This window comes from Odocoileus virginianus, chromosome 19, assembly GCF_023699985.2.
Source record: "Odocoileus virginianus isolate 20LAN1187 ecotype Illinois chromosome 19, Ovbor_1.2, whole genome shotgun sequence".
In the NCBI taxonomy this organism is placed as follows: Eukaryota; Metazoa; Chordata; class Mammalia; order Artiodactyla; family Cervidae; genus Odocoileus; species Odocoileus virginianus.
The window spans coordinates 22208576-22227903 of NC_069692.1; the positions used below are offsets into that span (position 1 = coordinate 22208576).

At 36.9% G+C, this 19328-nt stretch overlaps 2 protein-coding genes across 7 annotated transcripts in view; one reads left to right on the forward strand and one right to left on the reverse strand.

Moving 5' to 3' along the window:
• Window positions 1-11173, forward strand: part of TUBE1 (tubulin epsilon 1) — a 23532-nt gene extending 12359 nt beyond the window's left edge. For 3 of the 5 annotated variants that reach the window (XM_020890400.2, XM_070449938.1, XM_070449939.1), the window contains 7 exons: window positions 1021-1208; window positions 1423-1598; window positions 2847-2987; window positions 6615-6755; window positions 7378-7552; window positions 7881-9570; window positions 10820-11173. In XM_020890400.2, the coding sequence (XP_020746059.2) occupies window positions 1021-1208; window positions 1423-1598; window positions 2847-2987; window positions 6615-6755; window positions 7378-7552; window positions 7881-8039 (980 nt within the window). In that variant the 3' untranslated portion in view covers window positions 8040-9570; window positions 10820-11173. Of the gene's footprint in view, window positions 1-1020; window positions 1209-1422; window positions 1599-2846; window positions 2988-6614; window positions 6756-7377; window positions 7553-7880; window positions 9571-10819 lie in introns of those variants that run through there. The other 2 variants (XM_020890401.2, XM_070449940.1) reach the window with 2 other exon arrangements.
• Window positions 8096-18495, reverse strand: CCN6 (cellular communication network factor 6). Of its 2 annotated transcripts, none has more exons than XM_070449941.1 (4): window positions 18294-18495; window positions 14431-14673; window positions 10747-10940; window positions 8096-9728 (listed from the first exon to the last, which is right to left on the reverse strand). In XM_070449941.1, exons 1-4 carry the CDS (start codon window positions 18406-18408, stop codon window positions 9447-9449), a joined length of 834 nt encoding a protein of 277 aa, XP_070306042.1. In that variant the 5' UTR covers window positions 18409-18495; the 3' UTR covers window positions 8096-9446. The 2 variants fall into 2 exon arrangements, with proteins under 2 accessions (XP_070306042.1, XP_070306043.1); XM_070449942.1 differs by lacking the exon at window positions 8096-9728 and adding an exon at window positions 11897-11960 and having other exon boundaries at window positions 10854-10940.
• Window positions 18496-19328: the final 833 nt, after the last annotated feature.

Sequence of the window (19328 nt, forward strand, 5' to 3'; positions counted from 1 at the left end):
TAATGGCTTTGGTGTTTTATAATGCTTAGAAAGTCCTTATTAAGGACTCTTTTTAACCCAAAAAAATCTCTGTCACTTTCATCTAATATTTTTAATTTCATAACCTTTTAATATTTATTCACATGGGGTTAGAGCATTGGCTTTTAAACTTTTCTTTCATCAGTATAACAAGAAGTACATTTTATATCACCCAGCCCAGCACACACACACACAAACATGCACAAACTAAAACAGAAGATTATTTACCCATACTATATGTAACTTACTATTATTTCTTTTGTTTCACTTAAGAAAAGAGAATACTAGTCGTAGTTTTATAAATTAGGTTTATAACCCCCTAACGGTTCACAAGCCATACTTTGAAAACCACCAGGATAAAGGATTCCAGTTTTCTCTCTTTAAGTTTTAAGTTCTTAAAAATATCTGAGTTTGTGTAAATAGAACTCTGTATGTCAGAAAGTTAACCTGAATGGAATTCTTAGAGTTTCTGCTTTTAGACAGATAGTAAAAAGTTTTCCTGTTTTTAAATTATGTAAATTACAGTTGGTTATGCTTAACTTTAAACCACTTTAACTCGTTTTGAGTTGCTTCGTGTCATGATACCATTCATCATTAAGATTATGTAGGTGCTACACCAAAGATGTCAAGATAATTTGGTTTGTTTAAGTTGCTTAACATCAAGTGTAGTCTGAATACTGTTTTATGTGAATTTTTTACTCTTGGATCAGTTCTCTTGGCATCATATAGATACAATTAAATGTAAAAATGTGTGAAGTGTAGAAAGGTCTCTTATCATCATAGCCAGACCCAGAGATTGAATTCATGACTTCAAGTCTTACTACCTATATTGTCATTTCTTTATCTGAAATTAATTAGTTAATATATATATAATCACAGGTATGAGTTGAAAATTGTCTTTAATAAATATTTTTACCAAAAATATTCCACAGAAATCCAGGTTCTTTACAATTACACTCTGAACCATTTATGCTGTTTTCTTTCTGAAATCTTAATCCTCAGGAACAGGATCTGGACTTGGCACATTTCTTTTAAAGGTGCTCAAGGATGAATTCCCAGAAGTATATAGATTCGTGACTTCAATTTATCCTTCTGGTGAGGATGATGTCATAACCTCACCTTACAATAGCATCTTGGCAATGAAGGAACTTAATGAGCATGCAGACTGTGTTTTGCCCATTGACAACCAAGTAAGAAATAGCATTGTAATTTATGGACATATTGTGTATACATTCAGTCTTGTGTCTTGCTTGTGTGTTTATGTGAAATAGTCTCCACTTTTCAGCCTTTCCATCTAAGAGAAAAAATAAATTTAAATTGATATTTTTTTGTCTTCCTAGAAGAATTGTCATCTATGTCTTCTCTTCTTAATTAGCTTCTTTCCCAATATTTTTCCCTTAAAAGTCTTTATTTGACATCATTAGCAAAATTGACCTCATGATGAATTCTGGAAAGTTGGGTGCAGCTATAAAGCCAAAGAGTCTGGTTACCTCAAGTACTGGAGTTTTTAAAAAGCGGCAGGAGAAACCTTTCGATGCAATGAACAACATTGTGGCAAATTTGCTGCTCAATTTAACAAGGTAATTCTATTCACAGTGTACCTAAGGGCAGTTTAACAACTTCACTGTGCTTTTGATGATGTTTTGCAGTAGCATTTTTTAGTTAGTCTAAGTTGTAGAAACTTTTTTAAAAATTTTATTTAAAAAATTTTAGTTTGTCTAGTATTTTCAGATCTTTGAATGATAGATCAGAATTTTATTTTCACTGACTCCAGAGCAGCATTGTCCCCAAGTACATTCCATGAAATATTCAGTTCAGTTCAGTCGCTCAGTCGTGTCTGACTCTTTGCGACCCCATGAATCGCAGCATGCCAGGCCTCCCTGTCCATCACCAACTCCTGGAGTTTACTCAGACTCACGCCCATCGAGTCGATGATGCCATCCAGTCATCTCATCCTCTGCCGTCCCTTTCTCCTCCTGCCCCCAATCCCTCTTAGCATCAGGGTCTTTTCCAAATTAAAAGACACTTACTCCTTGGAAGGAAAGTTGTGACCAACCTAGATAGCATATTAAAAAGCAGGACATTACTTTGCCAACAAAGGTCCATCTGGTCAAGGCTATGGTTTTTCCAGTGGTCATGTATTGATGTGAGAGTTGGACTGTGAAGAAAGCTGAGCACTGAAAAATTGATGCTTTGGAACTATGGTGTTGGAGAAGACTCTTGAGAGTCCCTTGGACTGCAAGGAGATCCAACCAGTCCATGAAATATTAATAGGTGTTAAATGATAAAAGGTTTTGTGGGAGATATACTTGAGAAACACTTTGGTTAGACAAAAGCCAACTTTTTTTTCTTTTCCTTTCTATAAATTAACCTTTTAAACCAGCTGATCTATAACTTTATTAGCTGGTCCAAAATATTTCTTTTACTTTGATCTAAAAGATTACTTTGGCGTTATTCCAAATTATAGCACATATAAGCAAACCCTGGGGGAATTTATTAATAATAAGATTTATAGAACTAACTATTGAACTATATGTATTTGATTCAATCTGAAGTCTGTTTTAAGTAAAAATTTTACATATATAATTAACAACTGTGGTCGTGTGTCTGGTTATACTTTAGATAATCCAGAAACAAGAATTGCTGTAGATGTTGTGTTATATTTTAATTATCTTTATACATTATGTTCACGATACTAAATTTCACTAATACAGAAAAAGCATATATTCTCTACTGAAGTACAGTGTACAAAAATAAGAAAGTGCCTGCTGACTAAATCAAGCTACATTAACTTAAATATTTTTCATATTTTAATGTTAATTTTTTAGCTCTGCCAGGTTTGAAGGATCCCTTAATATGGACCTGAATGAAATCATCATGAATTTAGTTCCTTTTCCTCAACTGCATTATCTTGTTTCAAGCCTAACACCTCTGTATACACTGGCAGATGTTAACATTCCTCCTCGAAGGTAAGATGTAGTAACTATATTTCAATTACTTGAGGATACAGATTACTTTAAAAACAAACACATTTTTAACAGATAAGTGTATAATAACTCTAGTTGTTTCTTCATATCATCTTCTTTGTGAAAAGTATATAAAATAATTGATGACAGCCTTTTTCTATTAAGTGAATGCTGCTTCAGAAGTCATTGTTTAAAATAAAAAATAAAAATTAAAAAAATAGAAGTCTTTATAAAAATCTCAATATTGTTTGAAATAAAATCTAATAACTGAATTTTAAAGATATAATCTTTATTGAAAAAGATGTAACGGCTATAAAGTCTGACATACTTAAGTATGAATGCTAACTCTGTCACTTACTCATTACAGGACCTTGGGCAAGAGATGGACTTTTAGTTTTCTCATCTTTAAAAATGAGAGTCAAAGTACCTACCTCATATGTGTTTTGGGTATATTAAATAAGAGTATCTTTTAAAGCTCTTACCACAGTCTAGCACCACAGAAGGCTTACAGATATTGCTCTATTCAGTTCAGTTCAGTCACTCATTCATGTCCAACTCTTGCAACCCCATGAACTTCAGCATGCCAGGACTCCCTGTCCATCACCAACTCCCAGAGTTGATTCAGACTCATGTCCATTGAGTCTGTGATGCCATCCAACCATCTCATCCTCTGTCATCCCCTTCTCCTCCTGCCTTCAATCTTTCCCAGCATCAGGGTCTTTTCAAAAGAGTCAGTTCTTTGCATCAGGTGGCCAAAGGATTGGAGTTTCAGCTTCAGCATCAGTCCTTCCAATGAGTATTTAGGACTGATTCCTTTTAGAATGGACTGGTTGGATCTTCTTGCAGTCCAAGGGACTCTCAAGAGTCTTCTCCAACACCACAGTTCAAAAGCATCTGTTCTGCGATGCTCAGCTTTCTTTATAGTCCAACTCTCAACATCCATACATGACTACCAGAAAAACCATAGCTTTGACTGGACAGACCTTTGTTGGCAAAGTAATGTCTCTGCTTTTTAATATGCTGTCTAAAGTCTCACTGTTTTCATTGTTTCCCCATCTATTTGCCATGAAGTAATGGGACCAGATGCCATGATCTTAGTTTTCTGAATGTTGAGTTTTAAGCCAACTCTTTCACACTCCTCTTTCATTTTCATCAAGAGGCTCTTTAGTTCTTCTTCACTTTCTGCCATAAGGGTGGTGTCGTCTGCATATGTGAGGTTATTGATATTTCTCTCAGCAATCTTGATTCCAGCTTGTCCTTCATCCAGTCCAGCATTTCTCATGATGTACTCTGCATGTAAGTTAAATAAGCAGGGTGACAATATATAGCCTTGATGTACTCCTTTCCTGATTTGCTCTATTATAGTTGTTATATATCATTTCTAGAATACCTTGTTTTATAATTAAGCATAAAAGTTACATCAATTTACTTAACAAAAGATGTAGTTGAAAAATACTCTTAGTATATACAGTGATGATGAACTTGAAAAGGTCACACTGACATTCACAGTTGACAGAGGAAAAAGGTCTCGTCAGACTCTGTTAGAAGAAAGTCAGAAATCCCTGGCAGTCCCGTGGTTAGGGCTCCAAGCTTCCACTGCAGGCAGCCTCGGTTCCATCCCTGTTGGGAGAACTAAGATCCCTCCTGCCTCACTGCACAGCCAAAAAAAATAATAAACTCTTTTAGAGGAAAGTTTGTAAATGATAAAGTAAAAACTAGATTACAGATCTTTTTTTAAGAGTTTAAATTTAGATTTTGCCAAGCTAATTCTATACTGTGGAATGTCACAGTGATATTGATTAAATTTTATTTGAACAAGTAACAGATAGCCAATTATGCAAACTAGTAGGCACAGTCTCTCTCTCTGTGGCAGATGCTAATGAGCTTAAGCAACTTGCACAAGGTGTTCTATTGAACATGGGAGTCAACCATAAATGTTTGCTTTTATTATCAGCCCAGCATATTAAAAATGAGTATGCTGGTAAAAGATACACCTTCAGTGTGGACACACAGAATGTAAAGTGGTGCAAACTACTTATTGTACAGTAGTGATTATCCAGACATTTAAAGTTAATCCTTAAAAGCTAAAGACATGTAATTTCTAGTTAAGTTCAGCATAATCCTGCTTGGTATATTTTGATTAAAATACCATATCAACATTTAAAATTTTTATTTATATAATTATAACTTGTTGAAGGTTTGTTTTTAATTAAAACATGTTAGGAAAATCTGTAGAGAACTTTAAAAATGTTAGACTCTTAAGAAACTAATCACAATGTTCTTTCTAGCTTTGTGTTCTCCTTATTGCCTCTGCTATACTAGAGATATTTCAAAGGCCGCCATATCTACATAGAAACATATTTATCCTTGAGCAAATAATAAATTACTTTAAAATTATACTCTTAAAAGGCATAGTTTTAAAACTTTAAGTAGTCTCCAACAACTGAGAATGATTTTTGGTTGTGCTTTGTATTAGTAAATGTCATCTAGTCCATTTTTATCAATGACAATAGTAAAACATATTGGAATGTGTATATGCTCCTTTAAATTCTTTATTTCTAATGTAAATATAAATATCCCAAGAGCTATAAATAGCTCCTTGCTAATTGTTAAGTTTTTTGACAAATGGTAAACCAAGAATGAGTTTGCCTGCTTATTGTATAGTGGTTCTTAACCTTTTCTGGATTAAATGCCCAAAAGCACATACCAAAATTTTGAACACAGTAGAGGAATCGTTAAGTCCCCCAGAGCTCACCATCCACTGAGAGAGTCGTCTATCCTTCTTACTATAGAAGAAGGAGGATAGAATATAGGCTCCACTAGAGTAGGGGATTTTTGTTGTTGTTCACTGCTGGGTCTCTCGCACCTAGAATGGTGCTTGGCATTTAGTAAATATCTACTCAATGAAATCGCAGCATAGTGCAATTTCTGTGGCTCTTCCTAGACAGTCTGCAGATTCAACACACAGAGCTCTGGCTAGAGTTATCAAAGGAACTTAATCATACTTGTATTGAGTTAAATTGGATTTAAGAATCAGACTGGGGCCATATTAAAGGCCTGGGAGCCTGTATTATTATATAAACTTCATCAGTCACTTTTATCTTCCTCTTTTTAAAGAATAAAAGAAGTTAAAAGACTTCATTCACTTAAAAGTATCTGTTTTCAGGAATAATAGTAAGAGTTGTGTCTTTTTCAGAGAACCTAGTATTGTCCTTTGATAGTTTCCTCTTAATTATTCCTAACTAACTTGTGATATATTTTATAGACAGTAGTCTTAATAGGTTTTTAGTTTTGATAGTTCTGATATTATGAAGTAGATAAGCATATTGAACTAAGTAATAATGATGTAAGTTTTAGACATTAGTACTAGATAGAGTTAACTGACGATTTAGTCAACATTTTGTAGCTACCTGAAATCACCAGTATATTGCAGAAGCCTTTTTTATCATCCCCTCAAAATTGCTTGATTTCCTCTCCTCATATTTACCCAGATTGCTTTGAGAAAATGATATCTGAGATTCAGAATATAATTGTGTGTGGTTTATTTACCTATAGATGACTGTCTTTTCATCTCATAGTTACAGATAGAAGGATGATGTAATATTTGTGTAAACTCTTCCATTGTTCTAGGTTGGATCAGATGTTTTCGGATGCCTTTAGTAAAGATCACCAGCTAATTCGAGCTGACCCCAAACACAGTCTCTACCTCGCCTGTGCCCTCATGGTTAGAGGAAATGTACAGATTTCTGATCTTCGCAGAAACATTGAAAGGTTTGATTTTATACTTCTCAAGATAATGTGTTATGTGTACTGTTTGCAACGGTGGAGCATGTAGTTAAGTAGCATTGTGAACTTCAATTGACGTGTGACCTTGAGCAAGCTGCTTAGCCATTCTGAGCCTTATTTTTCCTCAAATTTAGAAAAGAATAATAGTACAAAGTTGTTAACTATGTTATGCACATTAAATGATGAGATGTTATTTTCTGGAAGTGTTCAGAAAATTTAACTATTGTTGTGTTTATTACCACCACCACTACACTGCTTCTTCGTTTCTTTTACTATTTGTTGACAGTCTGTTTTTTAGAGAAGTTGCTTTATTGAATTTCAAAGCAAGGAAAATTATAATACCTTTATTTCTTTTCATCCCCAGATTTCTAATGTTAAAGAATGTTTCTAGCTTCTTGAATCACCATTACAGCCAATTTAACATCCTTTAGTTCACTGTCAGACTATACCTTGATACTGCTAGTATTAAAAATCAGATAACCTACATTATAATCTAAGCACTTAGAATGGTACCATTAGTAATGTCCTAGTTTAACTAATGTGGGCGGCCATAATATGGCAGACATTTTAGCTCTTTAATTCTTACCTTTGAGTTTTTGCATCTCAGATTAAAGCCTTCTCTACAGTTTGTCTCCTGGAATCAAGAAGGCTGGAAAACCAGCTTGTGTTCAGTACCTCCCGTGGGCCATTCCCATTCATTATTGGCATTAGCAAACAACACATGCGTGAAGCCTACCTTCATAGACCTGAGAGAGAGATTCATAAGGCTCTACAAGAAAAAGGTAACCATCAGTGCATCTTTCAGCACTGTGTTTATTTTGGCTGTTTACAGTCCATGGAGTCACGGAGTCCACAAGGGGTATTATCAAGAATTAACTAATATAAATCAGGCGTGATCCTGTTTGCTATATCAGTGTATTGATTATAACTGAAGAGGAGAGGCCTTACTCACACTCTAAATGAGAAATCTCATGGGTTTATAGGATTTGGATTCTCATTTCTCTTGTAAAGCTGAGTGAACTATCATTTTAATAAGAATATTTTACATTATAGGATAGTTGTCTGTATTAAATTCCTAAAACTGGTCAGCGTTGGTTTTTTTATTTATAGGCTCATCTTCACCATTATCTACAAATTGAAGGGATGGAGGAAAGCTGTTTCACAGAAGCCGTGTCATCTTTATCAGCACTTATACAAGAATATAACCAGCTGGATGCCACAAAAAGCATGCCTGTGGAAGATTTACCTAGACTAAACATAGCTATGTGAAAAAGAAACCCCAAAGATAAAACTTTTTTTTAATTTCACATTTTTGCCCCCTTACCTTTCTGTTTCAGAATTTTTGTGATTCAGAAAGCCTAATGTGTTTTTCATATTGGGAATTGAATGGTTTCCACTTAATTACAATTTGTTGATACCATTGTGTGAAATTAGCTAAGTACTAGTGCCTTAACGTCAAACGTTTGTCTTCCAAAAAAGTCTTGTTTTCTAATATTGAGAGAACAGAGTTCAACATTTTACTTTATTTATAGTCTCATATTTAGTCATTTATACAGAGATAATCACATCTGCAATGAAAAAATCTTGTACAGATATTTTTATATTTATTTATAATTTGTTTTCATAGTCTGTTTAAATTCTCCTGACTCTTTAAAAGTAAATACAGGAGTAGAACATAATATAAATATTTCTTTTGTAATAGCCACTAACTTCAGGAATAGATTTTATTACAATTTAAGGAGGTTTTATTTCTTCTTTGGGTAACCACTTGTTTGCACTCAAAAGAATCACAGTTTACAGTTAACTTGTATTTGTATTAAGTTATTATAAAATGTTTTTTTAATCAAACCAGTTGGTTTTGTAACAATGTCCACATTTTAAAACTCTTTCTTGTTATCAGTTTTGGTTGTCACTATTTATATAGCAAACAGAATATTACTAAGTTTGATGCTTTCTTTGAAACTTTGCAGTAAATGTAATAGTCTAGTGAAATTACTATAAATTACTATTCGAATTACTATAAATCTTCAGTTTTAGTCTTCAGTATTAATTTATTATATATTTCAAATTCACTGATGGACTTACCATTTAAGGAAGTAATTTTGAGGAACAATTTATTTTCAAGCCAAAAAAATCTGTTGTGTGCTTTCTTTAGTGTTATTTTTTTTATTTATTTCCTTTTCAAAGTAAGTATACTGCTCTTGGTCTTTACCTTGGAAATCAAATTTTTTACAGTTTGGTATAAAATTTTAAATAACTGTCAACAGTGGTCAGAGAAGTTCCATTTTTTCCTTCCAAAAGAAATCTTAATTGATATTCAGGATAGGGCAATGGAAATAATAAATATATTTATAGCTTAATCTTACTCCTGTTTAAGATTTAATCTAGAAAGTCTTATAGAATAAAATGTTCTCTTGTAAATTGTATAAGTTTTCATTTCATGGAATATGTAGATGGAACCAACTATTACATAATTATACATTTTAAGAGCTCCAATTTTAAGGTTTTCATATTTTACATATAGTTTTAGGAGAACCTTTTTTAAAGCTTGTAATACCTGAGAACAGCCAGGCATTCTTACTGTTTAATAAGGCAAATTTGCAACCCTCTTAAAACCATTTTAAATTTTGATGTAATGACATGATTAACCTTAACTTTTCCCCATTGTGCTTCATTTTATAGAATCTTGAGCTCAGAAAATATATCTCCTGGATCTCTGCAGTTTCTCTGACATACACAAGATGTAATCCACAGCATCTTCCATTTAAATGACCCTTCATTTGGGCAATCAAATTGAATGGTAATCATTTTAGACTTATTAGGCACACAGCATCTCTTATCCAAGCATATTCCACAGAAAGTGGGTCTATAACTCTGAGTGCTTGAGCATCCAGAAAACACAAATTTTTCAGCTTTGACGGGTTGGAAAGTAGGTTGGCACGTTTTTCCTTTGGGAATCTGAAAAGATATATAACATTTAGTAGTCACTCTTTAAACTTGATTATAATAGTTCAGAAAAGTGCTACTTCATAGAATATAGACTATTACACAGACACACAGATATAATTATTTTTAGGGCATTAATAGTTGCATTTAGTCATGCCCAGCCCTTTTCGACCTTTAAAATCCCCTCCCACAAGAGGACTTTGAAGGTCCTCCCCGTGCATCCTCCATCATACAGGACCCACTCCCCAGTGCTTTTTGGTGTCTACCTTTGACTTAGTTCCACAATAAATGAAAATCTTTCTGTTTTGTTTAATATCAAGGGCCAAGACTTAGAGAATTTGCTAACACAGTTTTGAGTAAATGGATAGATGAATAAACATCTTAATCCCTTTGAAACTTTCTGATAGGGAATAACCTGGGGATAAGACTGGTTTTGTAGCATTTCTAAAAATTATTCTCAAGACAGTCATCTTGCTTAGTTCCAGAAGTAGGACCAGCTCTAGTTATACCAAGCAACCTTAGAGTGTGTATTATGACATTACAGTCCTTTGGGAAGCAGTAGCTAAGCAAAGCATTCTGGAAATGGTGTGGTTCTCTCTCCAAGCTGGTGATACATAACTTAAGATCAGAACTACTCTGCTGTTCATATGTTTGTTTTCATAATTACAGTGTAGCAACCAAAATCTTCTATTGATGGCTCTGATTCCACTACAGAAAATCAATATAGGAAAAAGAATCTGAAAAAGATCTCCTAAACAATATACATGGTGGGGTACCACAATAAATCAGACTGATCGAGACCCAACTATTACATTGTTAGAATATTCTAGAATCCACAGGTTAACATTTTCCCTCTGCTCGATGAAAATTTTTCCCACAAAGTGCAACTAGGTAATATTTGCTTTCCTTCAAGATAGGTTGACTCTATGTTTCATGAAGTGGTTTTATTAACAAACACCTCCACAAGACACACATACTCTTCAGGAGTCTCAATATTGAATTAATGAAGTTAAATATAATTAAACTTTACCTTTACTGTCTTTGATATATTACGGTCACAAGGCTGAATGTAACATAGTCTTTTCTCTTTTCTCATTTCACAGTTGCTGTTTTCATTGGTCACCCTGTTAGATATTCCCATCCCACATGTTCTGGAGCAAGGGGTCCACTTTGTTGCTTGCACAAGACATTTTCTTTTCCAAATAAGTGGGAGATTCCTATATGCTAAAATAAAGGAAGGGAAGTACATGTACTTAAATATGTATGTACTCATGCAGATAATTTTTAATCCTGATTTTTAAGCTAGTAGTTTACAGATCTGAACTTTATATAATGTAACTCTGAATAAGCTTATGTGGTCTAATTAATTATTCTATTTTCCCTCCTCCCCAAATTATCTTTTGACCAAATATTATAGTCCAGTACCTTAGGAATAAAAATGCATTATCTTTGAGAAACTGAGTAAAATACCCATCTCTTTCTGCTTAGTCCATCCCCTGAGTACTAAACAAGCCTATGCTTTGATGGACAGCCACCTTTTCTCTGGTTCTTGGCTTATGCTTGATGTTATTTTCAACAGATGTTGAAACAGACATGAGTAGGATTAGGGAATTCAGGATATTAATCAGACAATATGGTCTTTTTATTAAATTTCATGGTTATATTGAAATCTAAAATACAAAAGTTAAATCTGAGAATTCAGTTATCAATGAGACCAGTTATTTTTTTCACCACTTAAAAATCTAGTCTTTTAGAAGATTCTCTACACTAAATAATCATACACTAAGTCATGAAAAATGTTCCATCTATTTTATTCAGTTTAATTGTTACATTCCCTGTGGTATCAGGCCTAACCCTTCCATTGTCTAGACATTTCATGCCACTTCAGAATGAATGGAAAGCATTTCCTTCAGGTTAATATACATCCTAAAGTGGGTGCTTCAGAAGTAAGGTAGAGATTTGAGTCTGCAATTGAACACAGAAAAATTCTGGCTACATTACTTTAAAATGTCAATTTAAAAAGGACTGCTCCCCATGCCTTCTTGATAGGAAATATCTCACTTGGAAATATGTGCTATCTTTAATACAATGATACTTTGGTACTGTTGTCAGTTTTATTACAGTAAGATCTTGCAACTTCACATAGAACTGAGGGAGAGGAAGCAGAAAAATGGAGATACCTGGAAGGCAGGCAACAGTTTAAAGACATCAGTGCAGGAAGCAGGTTAAAAGCTTGGCACACATCTGCAATAAATAAAGGTAGTTTAGATTATCGTATTACCAATAATCCCCTTCAGAGTTAAGCCAAGAGCTGCAGTTCAGGAAATTTGCTTAGCATTCATTTAAGGGCAAGAAAACTAGAAGAAATTGTAAAAGTTTAGTGTCTGATCAGCATTGAGTCAAGCATAGAGGCATTAAGTCATTGCATGCTTCCTGCTGTCCAAGCAAAAGCTAGACTCCAACCATAGACTCTGGAATTAACTAAGTTACGAGACAAATAAATCTTAAAGTACGTGTGTGTCCTTGTGCTTCATTTTAAAAGCCGAACTTATTTGGGCATAAGTACAGTTTTAAAGGTAAGCAAGAGATATTAAACTGAACGTATACTTCCTCTGAAACAAATCTAGGTCTGTATATTAATAAACAGAGAGCACTTGAGAGAGTCATAATTTTTTGTAGCAAAGCACCAACCGCTAAATGATCATCTGACGTGTCCTCCACCAAGTTCCAAGTGAATTCACTGAAGCCAGTCTGACTTCACAAATGAGACCAACTTGACTTTAATCCAAAGGCCTTTACCTGGGGGGGACTGGTGCTCTAAGGTGGTCTCCCCAGGGAGGTTCACACATGGGTCCTAAGAACTTAAGTCATGCAGATTAAATGCAGAAAATCAACTGACCTTGTCCATTTGGGAAAAAAATAATTTGGCTTATAATTTTAAAAAGTTTTAGAGCGTTAGTAGTATCAAGCTGTCAGAGAAGGCAATGGCATCCCACGCCAGGACTCTCGCATGGAAAATCCCATGGACGGAGGAGCCTGGTAGGCTGCAGTCCATGAGGTCGCTAAGTTGGACACGACTTAGCGACTTCACTTTCACTTTTCCTTTCATGCATTGGAGAAGGAAATGGCAACCCACTCCAGTGTTCTTGCCTGGAAAATCCCAGGGACGGGGGAGCCTGGTGGGCTGCTGTCTATGGGGTCGCACGGAGTTGGACACGACTGCAGTGACTTAGCAGCAGCGACGGCAGTATCATGCTGTTGGCTGAAAAGCCACATATGCTAAGTGCCAGTTTGCCATAGCCTGTTAAATTTTTTTGAATTAACGGTCATAATTGGAATCTCAGAGGATGTTCCCCCTTTAAGGATTAGGTTTTAAAGATCTAAGACATTTCTCTGATTATGGTTGCTTTTATTAACTATTCCCATAACACAAGTGAATTTAGGAGTCTTTAGCATATGTAAATACTCCATATTTCCATGGCACCTTTCATTTACTAAGCTTTAAATTTCAAGAAAAAGACAGTCTTGATTTCTGGATGAAAACACGTATGTGAATAATAACCAGGCATGAGTATTGGCCCCTTTTGAGTCCTTCACCTGTGCTTCAGCTGCTGGCAATTTTGAAAACCCTGTCCCCCCAAAAAACCCAGCACCTAAATAAGGTGCTAACTCAGAGCAGATCAAATACAAGGGTCATGAATACAGAGACAACCAACTATAAATGGCCAGATGCTCCAGCTGAGTAATACAGAAACTCATTATAAGTTTCTGACTACTCACATACCTGGATAACCTACTTAAAGATGCCTGTGTGCACATTTATTTAGAGAGGCTGGCAATTGTTAAGCTTCACTTTCAGAGTGAAGGAAAGGGTAATTTTATCTATTTTTAGAAATATTTACAAATTCAACACATACCCTCTAATATTTTTCATCAGTAGCCTTTCATTTCTGCTTTTACCATACGGAAAAGTTGCCTTTGGAAATTATTGGAACTGGATAGTTCATACTTCTTGCCCATAATAATACAAATAAAAGTTTTTCCAGGCTAGGGTACATGTCAACAATATTTGGTCAGTTTTCCTATGCATGTGCATGCTAAGTCACTCCAGTTGTGTCTGACTCTTTGTGACCCTATGGGACGATAGCCTGCCAGGCAGGCTCCTCTGGTCTGTGGGATTCTCCAGGCAAGAATACTGGAATGAGTTGCCATGCCCTCCACCAGGGGATCTTCCTGACCCAGGGGTTGAGCCCACATCTCTTAATGTCTCCTGCATTGGCAGGTGAGTTCTTTACCACTAGCACCATCTGGAAAGCCCTGAGAGATTAAATGGAAATAAGCAGAGGTAGTAATTTAGAAGTTTCCTGACCTAGTAGAAAACTGGAATAGTTTGGGAGTTCTCTAATGGTTAAGATTCAGTACTCTCGGTGCCATGGCCTGGGTTCAATTCCTGGTTGGGGAACTGAGGTCCTTCCTGCAAAGCCACATGACCAAAAAAAAAAAAAAAGGAAAAAAATATAAACACTATAAAATTCCCTTTTCAGATACTTAAAGCATACCTGCCTGAGGCCAAGACTGAGTACAACAGCACACTCAAACTAAATCTCACAGTGACCACCAATCAGTAAGTGCGTCCTGAGTCCCTTGGTACATAAGGAACATGAAGGAAAACAGGCAAAGTCGTATGTGAGAAATAGTTCTACGTAACGAGTACCTGGCATTGTTTTGTAGCTTGTTGAGAGCTGCCTCTGTGAGGACCCCAGGCCACATTTTGACTGATCAGTCTTCTCTCCACCTTCAGCCCCAGAGCAGCGCCTGTCGGCCAGCTTTGGTATGAACAGAGGTGTGCATCCGATGGCCCCGCTGACACACAGGCAGCTGAAGAGGGGACTGGGCTGAAACGCCTGGCCGTTTTGATAATGCACCCTGTTGAACTCACATCCCACAGCGATGAGATCTGAAAGGAGAAAAGAACAAAATCACCAAAGAACCGTAACTGCTAGTCTAGACCTCCAGCTGTAAACCCTGGAGCAAACTGCTCTTTCCTTTATGTAGTTCTCAATTTCCTTGGTCCCATCTGGAACCTCCTTCACAGAACATCTGTAAAAAGTGAACATGAGACAATTTCATTAGATTTGGAGATAATCCACCCCAAGTGATCACCTTCAAAATTCAGACCCTGTTCCGCAGTAAGTTAAAAAAAAAACACACACAATGAATATAGCACACACTGTGTGCATGCCACATGCTAAGTCACTTCAGTCGTGTCCGATTCTGCGACCCCACGGCCTGTAGCCCACCAGGCTCCTCTGTCCATGGGATTTCCCAGGCAAGAATACTGGAATGGGTTGCCATTTCCTTTTCCAAGGGGATCTTCCCAACCCAGGATCGAACATGCATCTCTTAACATCTCCTGCATTGGCAGGCCAGTTCTTCACCACTAGTGCCATCTGGAAACCCCCATAATATAGCACTGGGATGAATACAGCACTGGGATGACTGTAAATCTCAGAGCTGAGTTGATGGCTGGTGAGACACATATCCCCAGATGTCCAATAACAGGTTGGGATATAGTCCTAGAAAGTTGGGGTAAGTAAATAGATGAAGAAATCACAATCTGCTTACAATACTGCATGGTAACTGATTTTGTTTTTAAGAGAACTGGAAGAAAACTTTCACTTCCTTTAAGGGGTATTCTTGACCTGGATCAGCAGTTCTCACAAAGTGTGGTCCATGGGCCCCTTGGCAGTACCTGAGGCCCTTTCACAGAACTGGAAGGTCAAAACTTTTTCAGAGTACCAAGATGTGACCGACTTTCTTCACTCACTTGATATTTGCACCGAACATGCAAAAGGAGTGGTGGCTAAAGTGGTTGCTGGCACCTTAGGATGAATCAGACAGTACATATTAGCCATTGTATTTTTCCTTGCCATGCATTTGTACGTAAGTATACTTTAAAAAAAAAAAAAAAGAGTTCTCAGTTTTACTAAGAATGTCTTTAACAACACAGATTTTATTAAATCTTAATGATCAAAACACCTTTTTAATATTCCATGTGAAAAAACAGGAAGTATGCATAGGGCTTTCCTATAAATACTATACCAAAGCACCATAGTTATCTTGAGGAAAAGCACTATGTCATTGTTTCAGTTGTGGGCCTAACGAGCCACTGTTTTAGTGGTAATTTCCCCTGAAGAAGTGACTGACAGATAAATCATGGTTATTCAGACTTGGTATTTGGCAGATATTTTCTTAAAAATCAACAAGGTGAGCCTATCACTTCAAGGAAAACAATTGACAGTACTTGTTGTCAATGATAGAATTTAAGGCTTTTGAGCAAAAATTAGAATTTTGGAAAACTTGTGTCCACCACTGAGATCTTTATAGCTACCCAAGATGTAGACTCTTCTGATGAGTTTGGTACTAAATAATGTGATTTTAAAAAGAAAAAAATCTACATAACCCATTGTTCCAAACTGGTATTTTCCAAATAACCAGTGTATGCTATTGTTTAAAATTATACATGAGGAAAAGCCCTGTTCCAAGTGGATCTTTGACTAAACCAATGTATTTTAATGTCACAGAGTTTGATAAGTTCATCAGTGTGGTTTCAGAGTCCACATGATTAGCAGTGATGCAGCTAACTTTTAGAAACTCCACTTAAGTTATAATATTTTAAAAAATATATAATTATTTGAAAATTTAAAATATTCCTTCCTTTTGTGATATATCTGTGTGAGGCTGGAATCCCTTCATATATTCCAAACTAAAACAACATATAGCAATATACTGAATGCAGAAGCAGATGTAAGAATCTATCTTCTGTTAAGCTAGACATTAGTGAGATTTGCAAAAATGTAAAACAATCCCACTTTCACTCTTCTCTAAATTTTTCTTTGTTTTTAAAGTAAGTTCTTTCACAAATAATATATTATTTCTATTAATTTGCAATGGGCAGGTTATTTTCATTTCACTTCAAATGAATCAGTAAATATGTTTAAATTTCTAATCCATTAAGTGCCAAGAAATAATTAATAAACAAAAGCTCTTTGGGTCCTTATTAATTTATAAGACTAAAGGGATCCTCGGACCAAAAAAAAAGTTTGAAAACCAATGTTCTATATGATGAATCAGCACATTCTCTGCAAAGTTATATAGCCTTTTTAGACTATTTGGTCTCAGTTGCAGCTACTAGATGCTGCTATTATAAAGCAACCACAGGTTATATGTAACTGAACTGGCATGGTTGTTCTCTGATGAGACACCATTTACAGAAACAGACTGTGGGCCAGATTTGTTCCGGAGTCAGTTTGTGACCCCAGTTATAGATCATTCCCACCCCCATTCTCATGTCTGTGCTCTGTTACAATACTCATCATACTATACATTAAATTACATTTTTGAGACTTGACTACATACCAGATATTTTGGGTTTTGTGTCATCATTTGACCTTCCTAAGAACTCTATAACATAGAAAGTACATATGATATAACAGAGCCACAGACAGGCTAAGCAACTTGTTCAAGGTCACTCAGTAGACAGAGTTCAGAATCTGAACCCAGAGCTAATCAATATAACAAACTACTGACAGAGGCATCAGGCTACCGAACTTGAATGATTCCATACATTCACCCCAGCTTGAGAGATGTGCTCTCACGCCACTCTCACAACCTACCTTCTGCTAGTAATTAGTCTTCCCACTTAGACTGTTCTACAGAGTAACTTAGCCACTCGGTTGACATGAATATTTCCCCTTCCCTTAGAAATTTTACTTTTTATTCCTAAATAAATTGGCATCCTGGATTATTGTCAAGGCATAGGTTTAGATGGTCTTGAGAAGTCTTCCCCAGGTGGCGTTAGTGGTTAAGAAACCGCCTGCAAATGCAGGAGACATAAGAAACAAGGGTTTGATCCCTGGGTCAGGAAGGTCCTCTGGAGGAGAGCAGGACAACCCCCTCCAGTCTTTCTGCCTGGAGAATCCCAGGGACAGAGGAGCCCAATGGGCTGCCGTCTGTGGGGTCACACAGAGTCGGACACGACTGAAGCGACTTAGCAGCAGCAGCAGCAGCCCTCTTTCTTACTAATCTGCCTCAGTGAAAAGTACAGTAATTTGATCGTTAGTTCGGAAGGCTGAGATTAAAGCAGTATGTCTGAATACTAGAGTACATCCTTACATTTTAAGAAAGAATATTTTTCAGTTACACAAAAGGCTGAATTCAGATTGCATCTGATAGTATAACAAAAACTGTCCTTTTTGGCACTTTAATAAGTCAGACTGTTTACATAATTTCTCCTATTTTTAATCACTAAAAGCAATTACCTGAGAAGAACTTCAAGATCATTTCAATGCAATAAAAACAGGTTTCTGAACGTGTGTGTAACATCTGCTCAGTTCAGATGTGTTCAATATGACAAGACCAGTCTCACTGTGCATGAAAACTAAACCCACCTCAGATTTAGTCAAATGAAGATGATTATTCCAAAGTAAAAACTGCAGAAAAAAGTCCTGTCTAGACTCAACGTGTTCCAGCCAGTCCAGAAGGAAACACTTACATGCACACACTCCGGTCTCGTACCTAGGCCTGTCCGCTGAGTAGTCACAGTACAGCCCTTTGTGGGGGTCACAGAGGTCGGCTTCGTTGCAGGTGTCCCCTGCTTGCCTGGCACAGACTTTACAGCATCCGCAGCCATCCCTCACCAGGCTCACTCCGGGAGGGCAGCTGGGCTTCCGACGGGGGCACTGACAGGGCCAGTGACAAAACTGCTTACGATGGGGCACTCCTGCCACCTCTCCAGGACTTCCTTCAACTGCTGTGTCTGACAGGCCAGCGCCCTGAGCCCTGCAGCAGGACTTCAGCGAACAATAAAAGGTGGTGTTAGAAACGGCTCCTCAAACCGATTTCCGAGGTTTTCTAGAAATAGATTTCACCCAAATTATACTAGAATACAGCGTGGTAAGTTGTAATAATAACATCTATCAGTATCTGACACGATCATGCATGCGTGCTCGGTTGTGTCAGACTCTTCGTGGCCCCATGGACTGTGGCCCTCCAGGCTCCTCTGTCCACGGGTCCATGCAATTTCCCAGGCAAGACTACTGGAGCAGGTTGCCATTTCCTTCTCCAGGGGATCTTCCCAACCCAGCGATCGAATCCGCATCTCCTGTACCGCCTGCTTTGACGGCAGCTTGCTTTATCACTGAACCACCTGGGAAGTCCGACTGACATGATGAGTCTCTCCTTAAACGTTTCTGCACTCAGCTTCCAACATATGACTTTCTTACTCCTCCTTTCTCACCGATGGCTCCTTCTCAGTCTCCTCTCCTGGTTTCTTCTCACCTCTGAGCACTGGAGCTCCGTGTGGGGAAGTGCTCTAAAGTAACAATCCTCATTCTATCTCCTATCTCCACCCAGGCTTCTTCTGAGCTCAGGCTCAAACTGCCTACTAAACAGATCTCCACTTAGACATGCAATAAGCATAGCAAAAGTCACAAGACCAGACACATCCTCCCAATTCTCCCCTTCAATCTGCTCTTCCTTAAAAGGGAAAGAGAGAGGCAGGTGCGTCAGAGGACATGTGATGCTAAAACCAGAGGGAACGTGAGGCCACTG

Bases quoted from the DNA above. Each gene is read 5' to 3' on its own strand.
- CCN6 (XM_070449941.1), bottom strand. From the start codon at position 18,408: ATGGCTGCGGATGCTGTAAAGTCTGTGCCAGGCAAGCAGGGGACACCT. The intron at 10,941-14,430 runs GTACTCGTTACG...CCTTTATTTTAG, and splicing joins AAGCTACAAAACAATGCCAG to CATATAGGAATCTCCCACTT. The intron at 9,729-10,746 runs GTAAAGTTTAAT...ATATCTTTTCAG, and splicing joins ATATATCAAAGACAGTAAAG to ATTCCCAAAGGAAAAACGTG.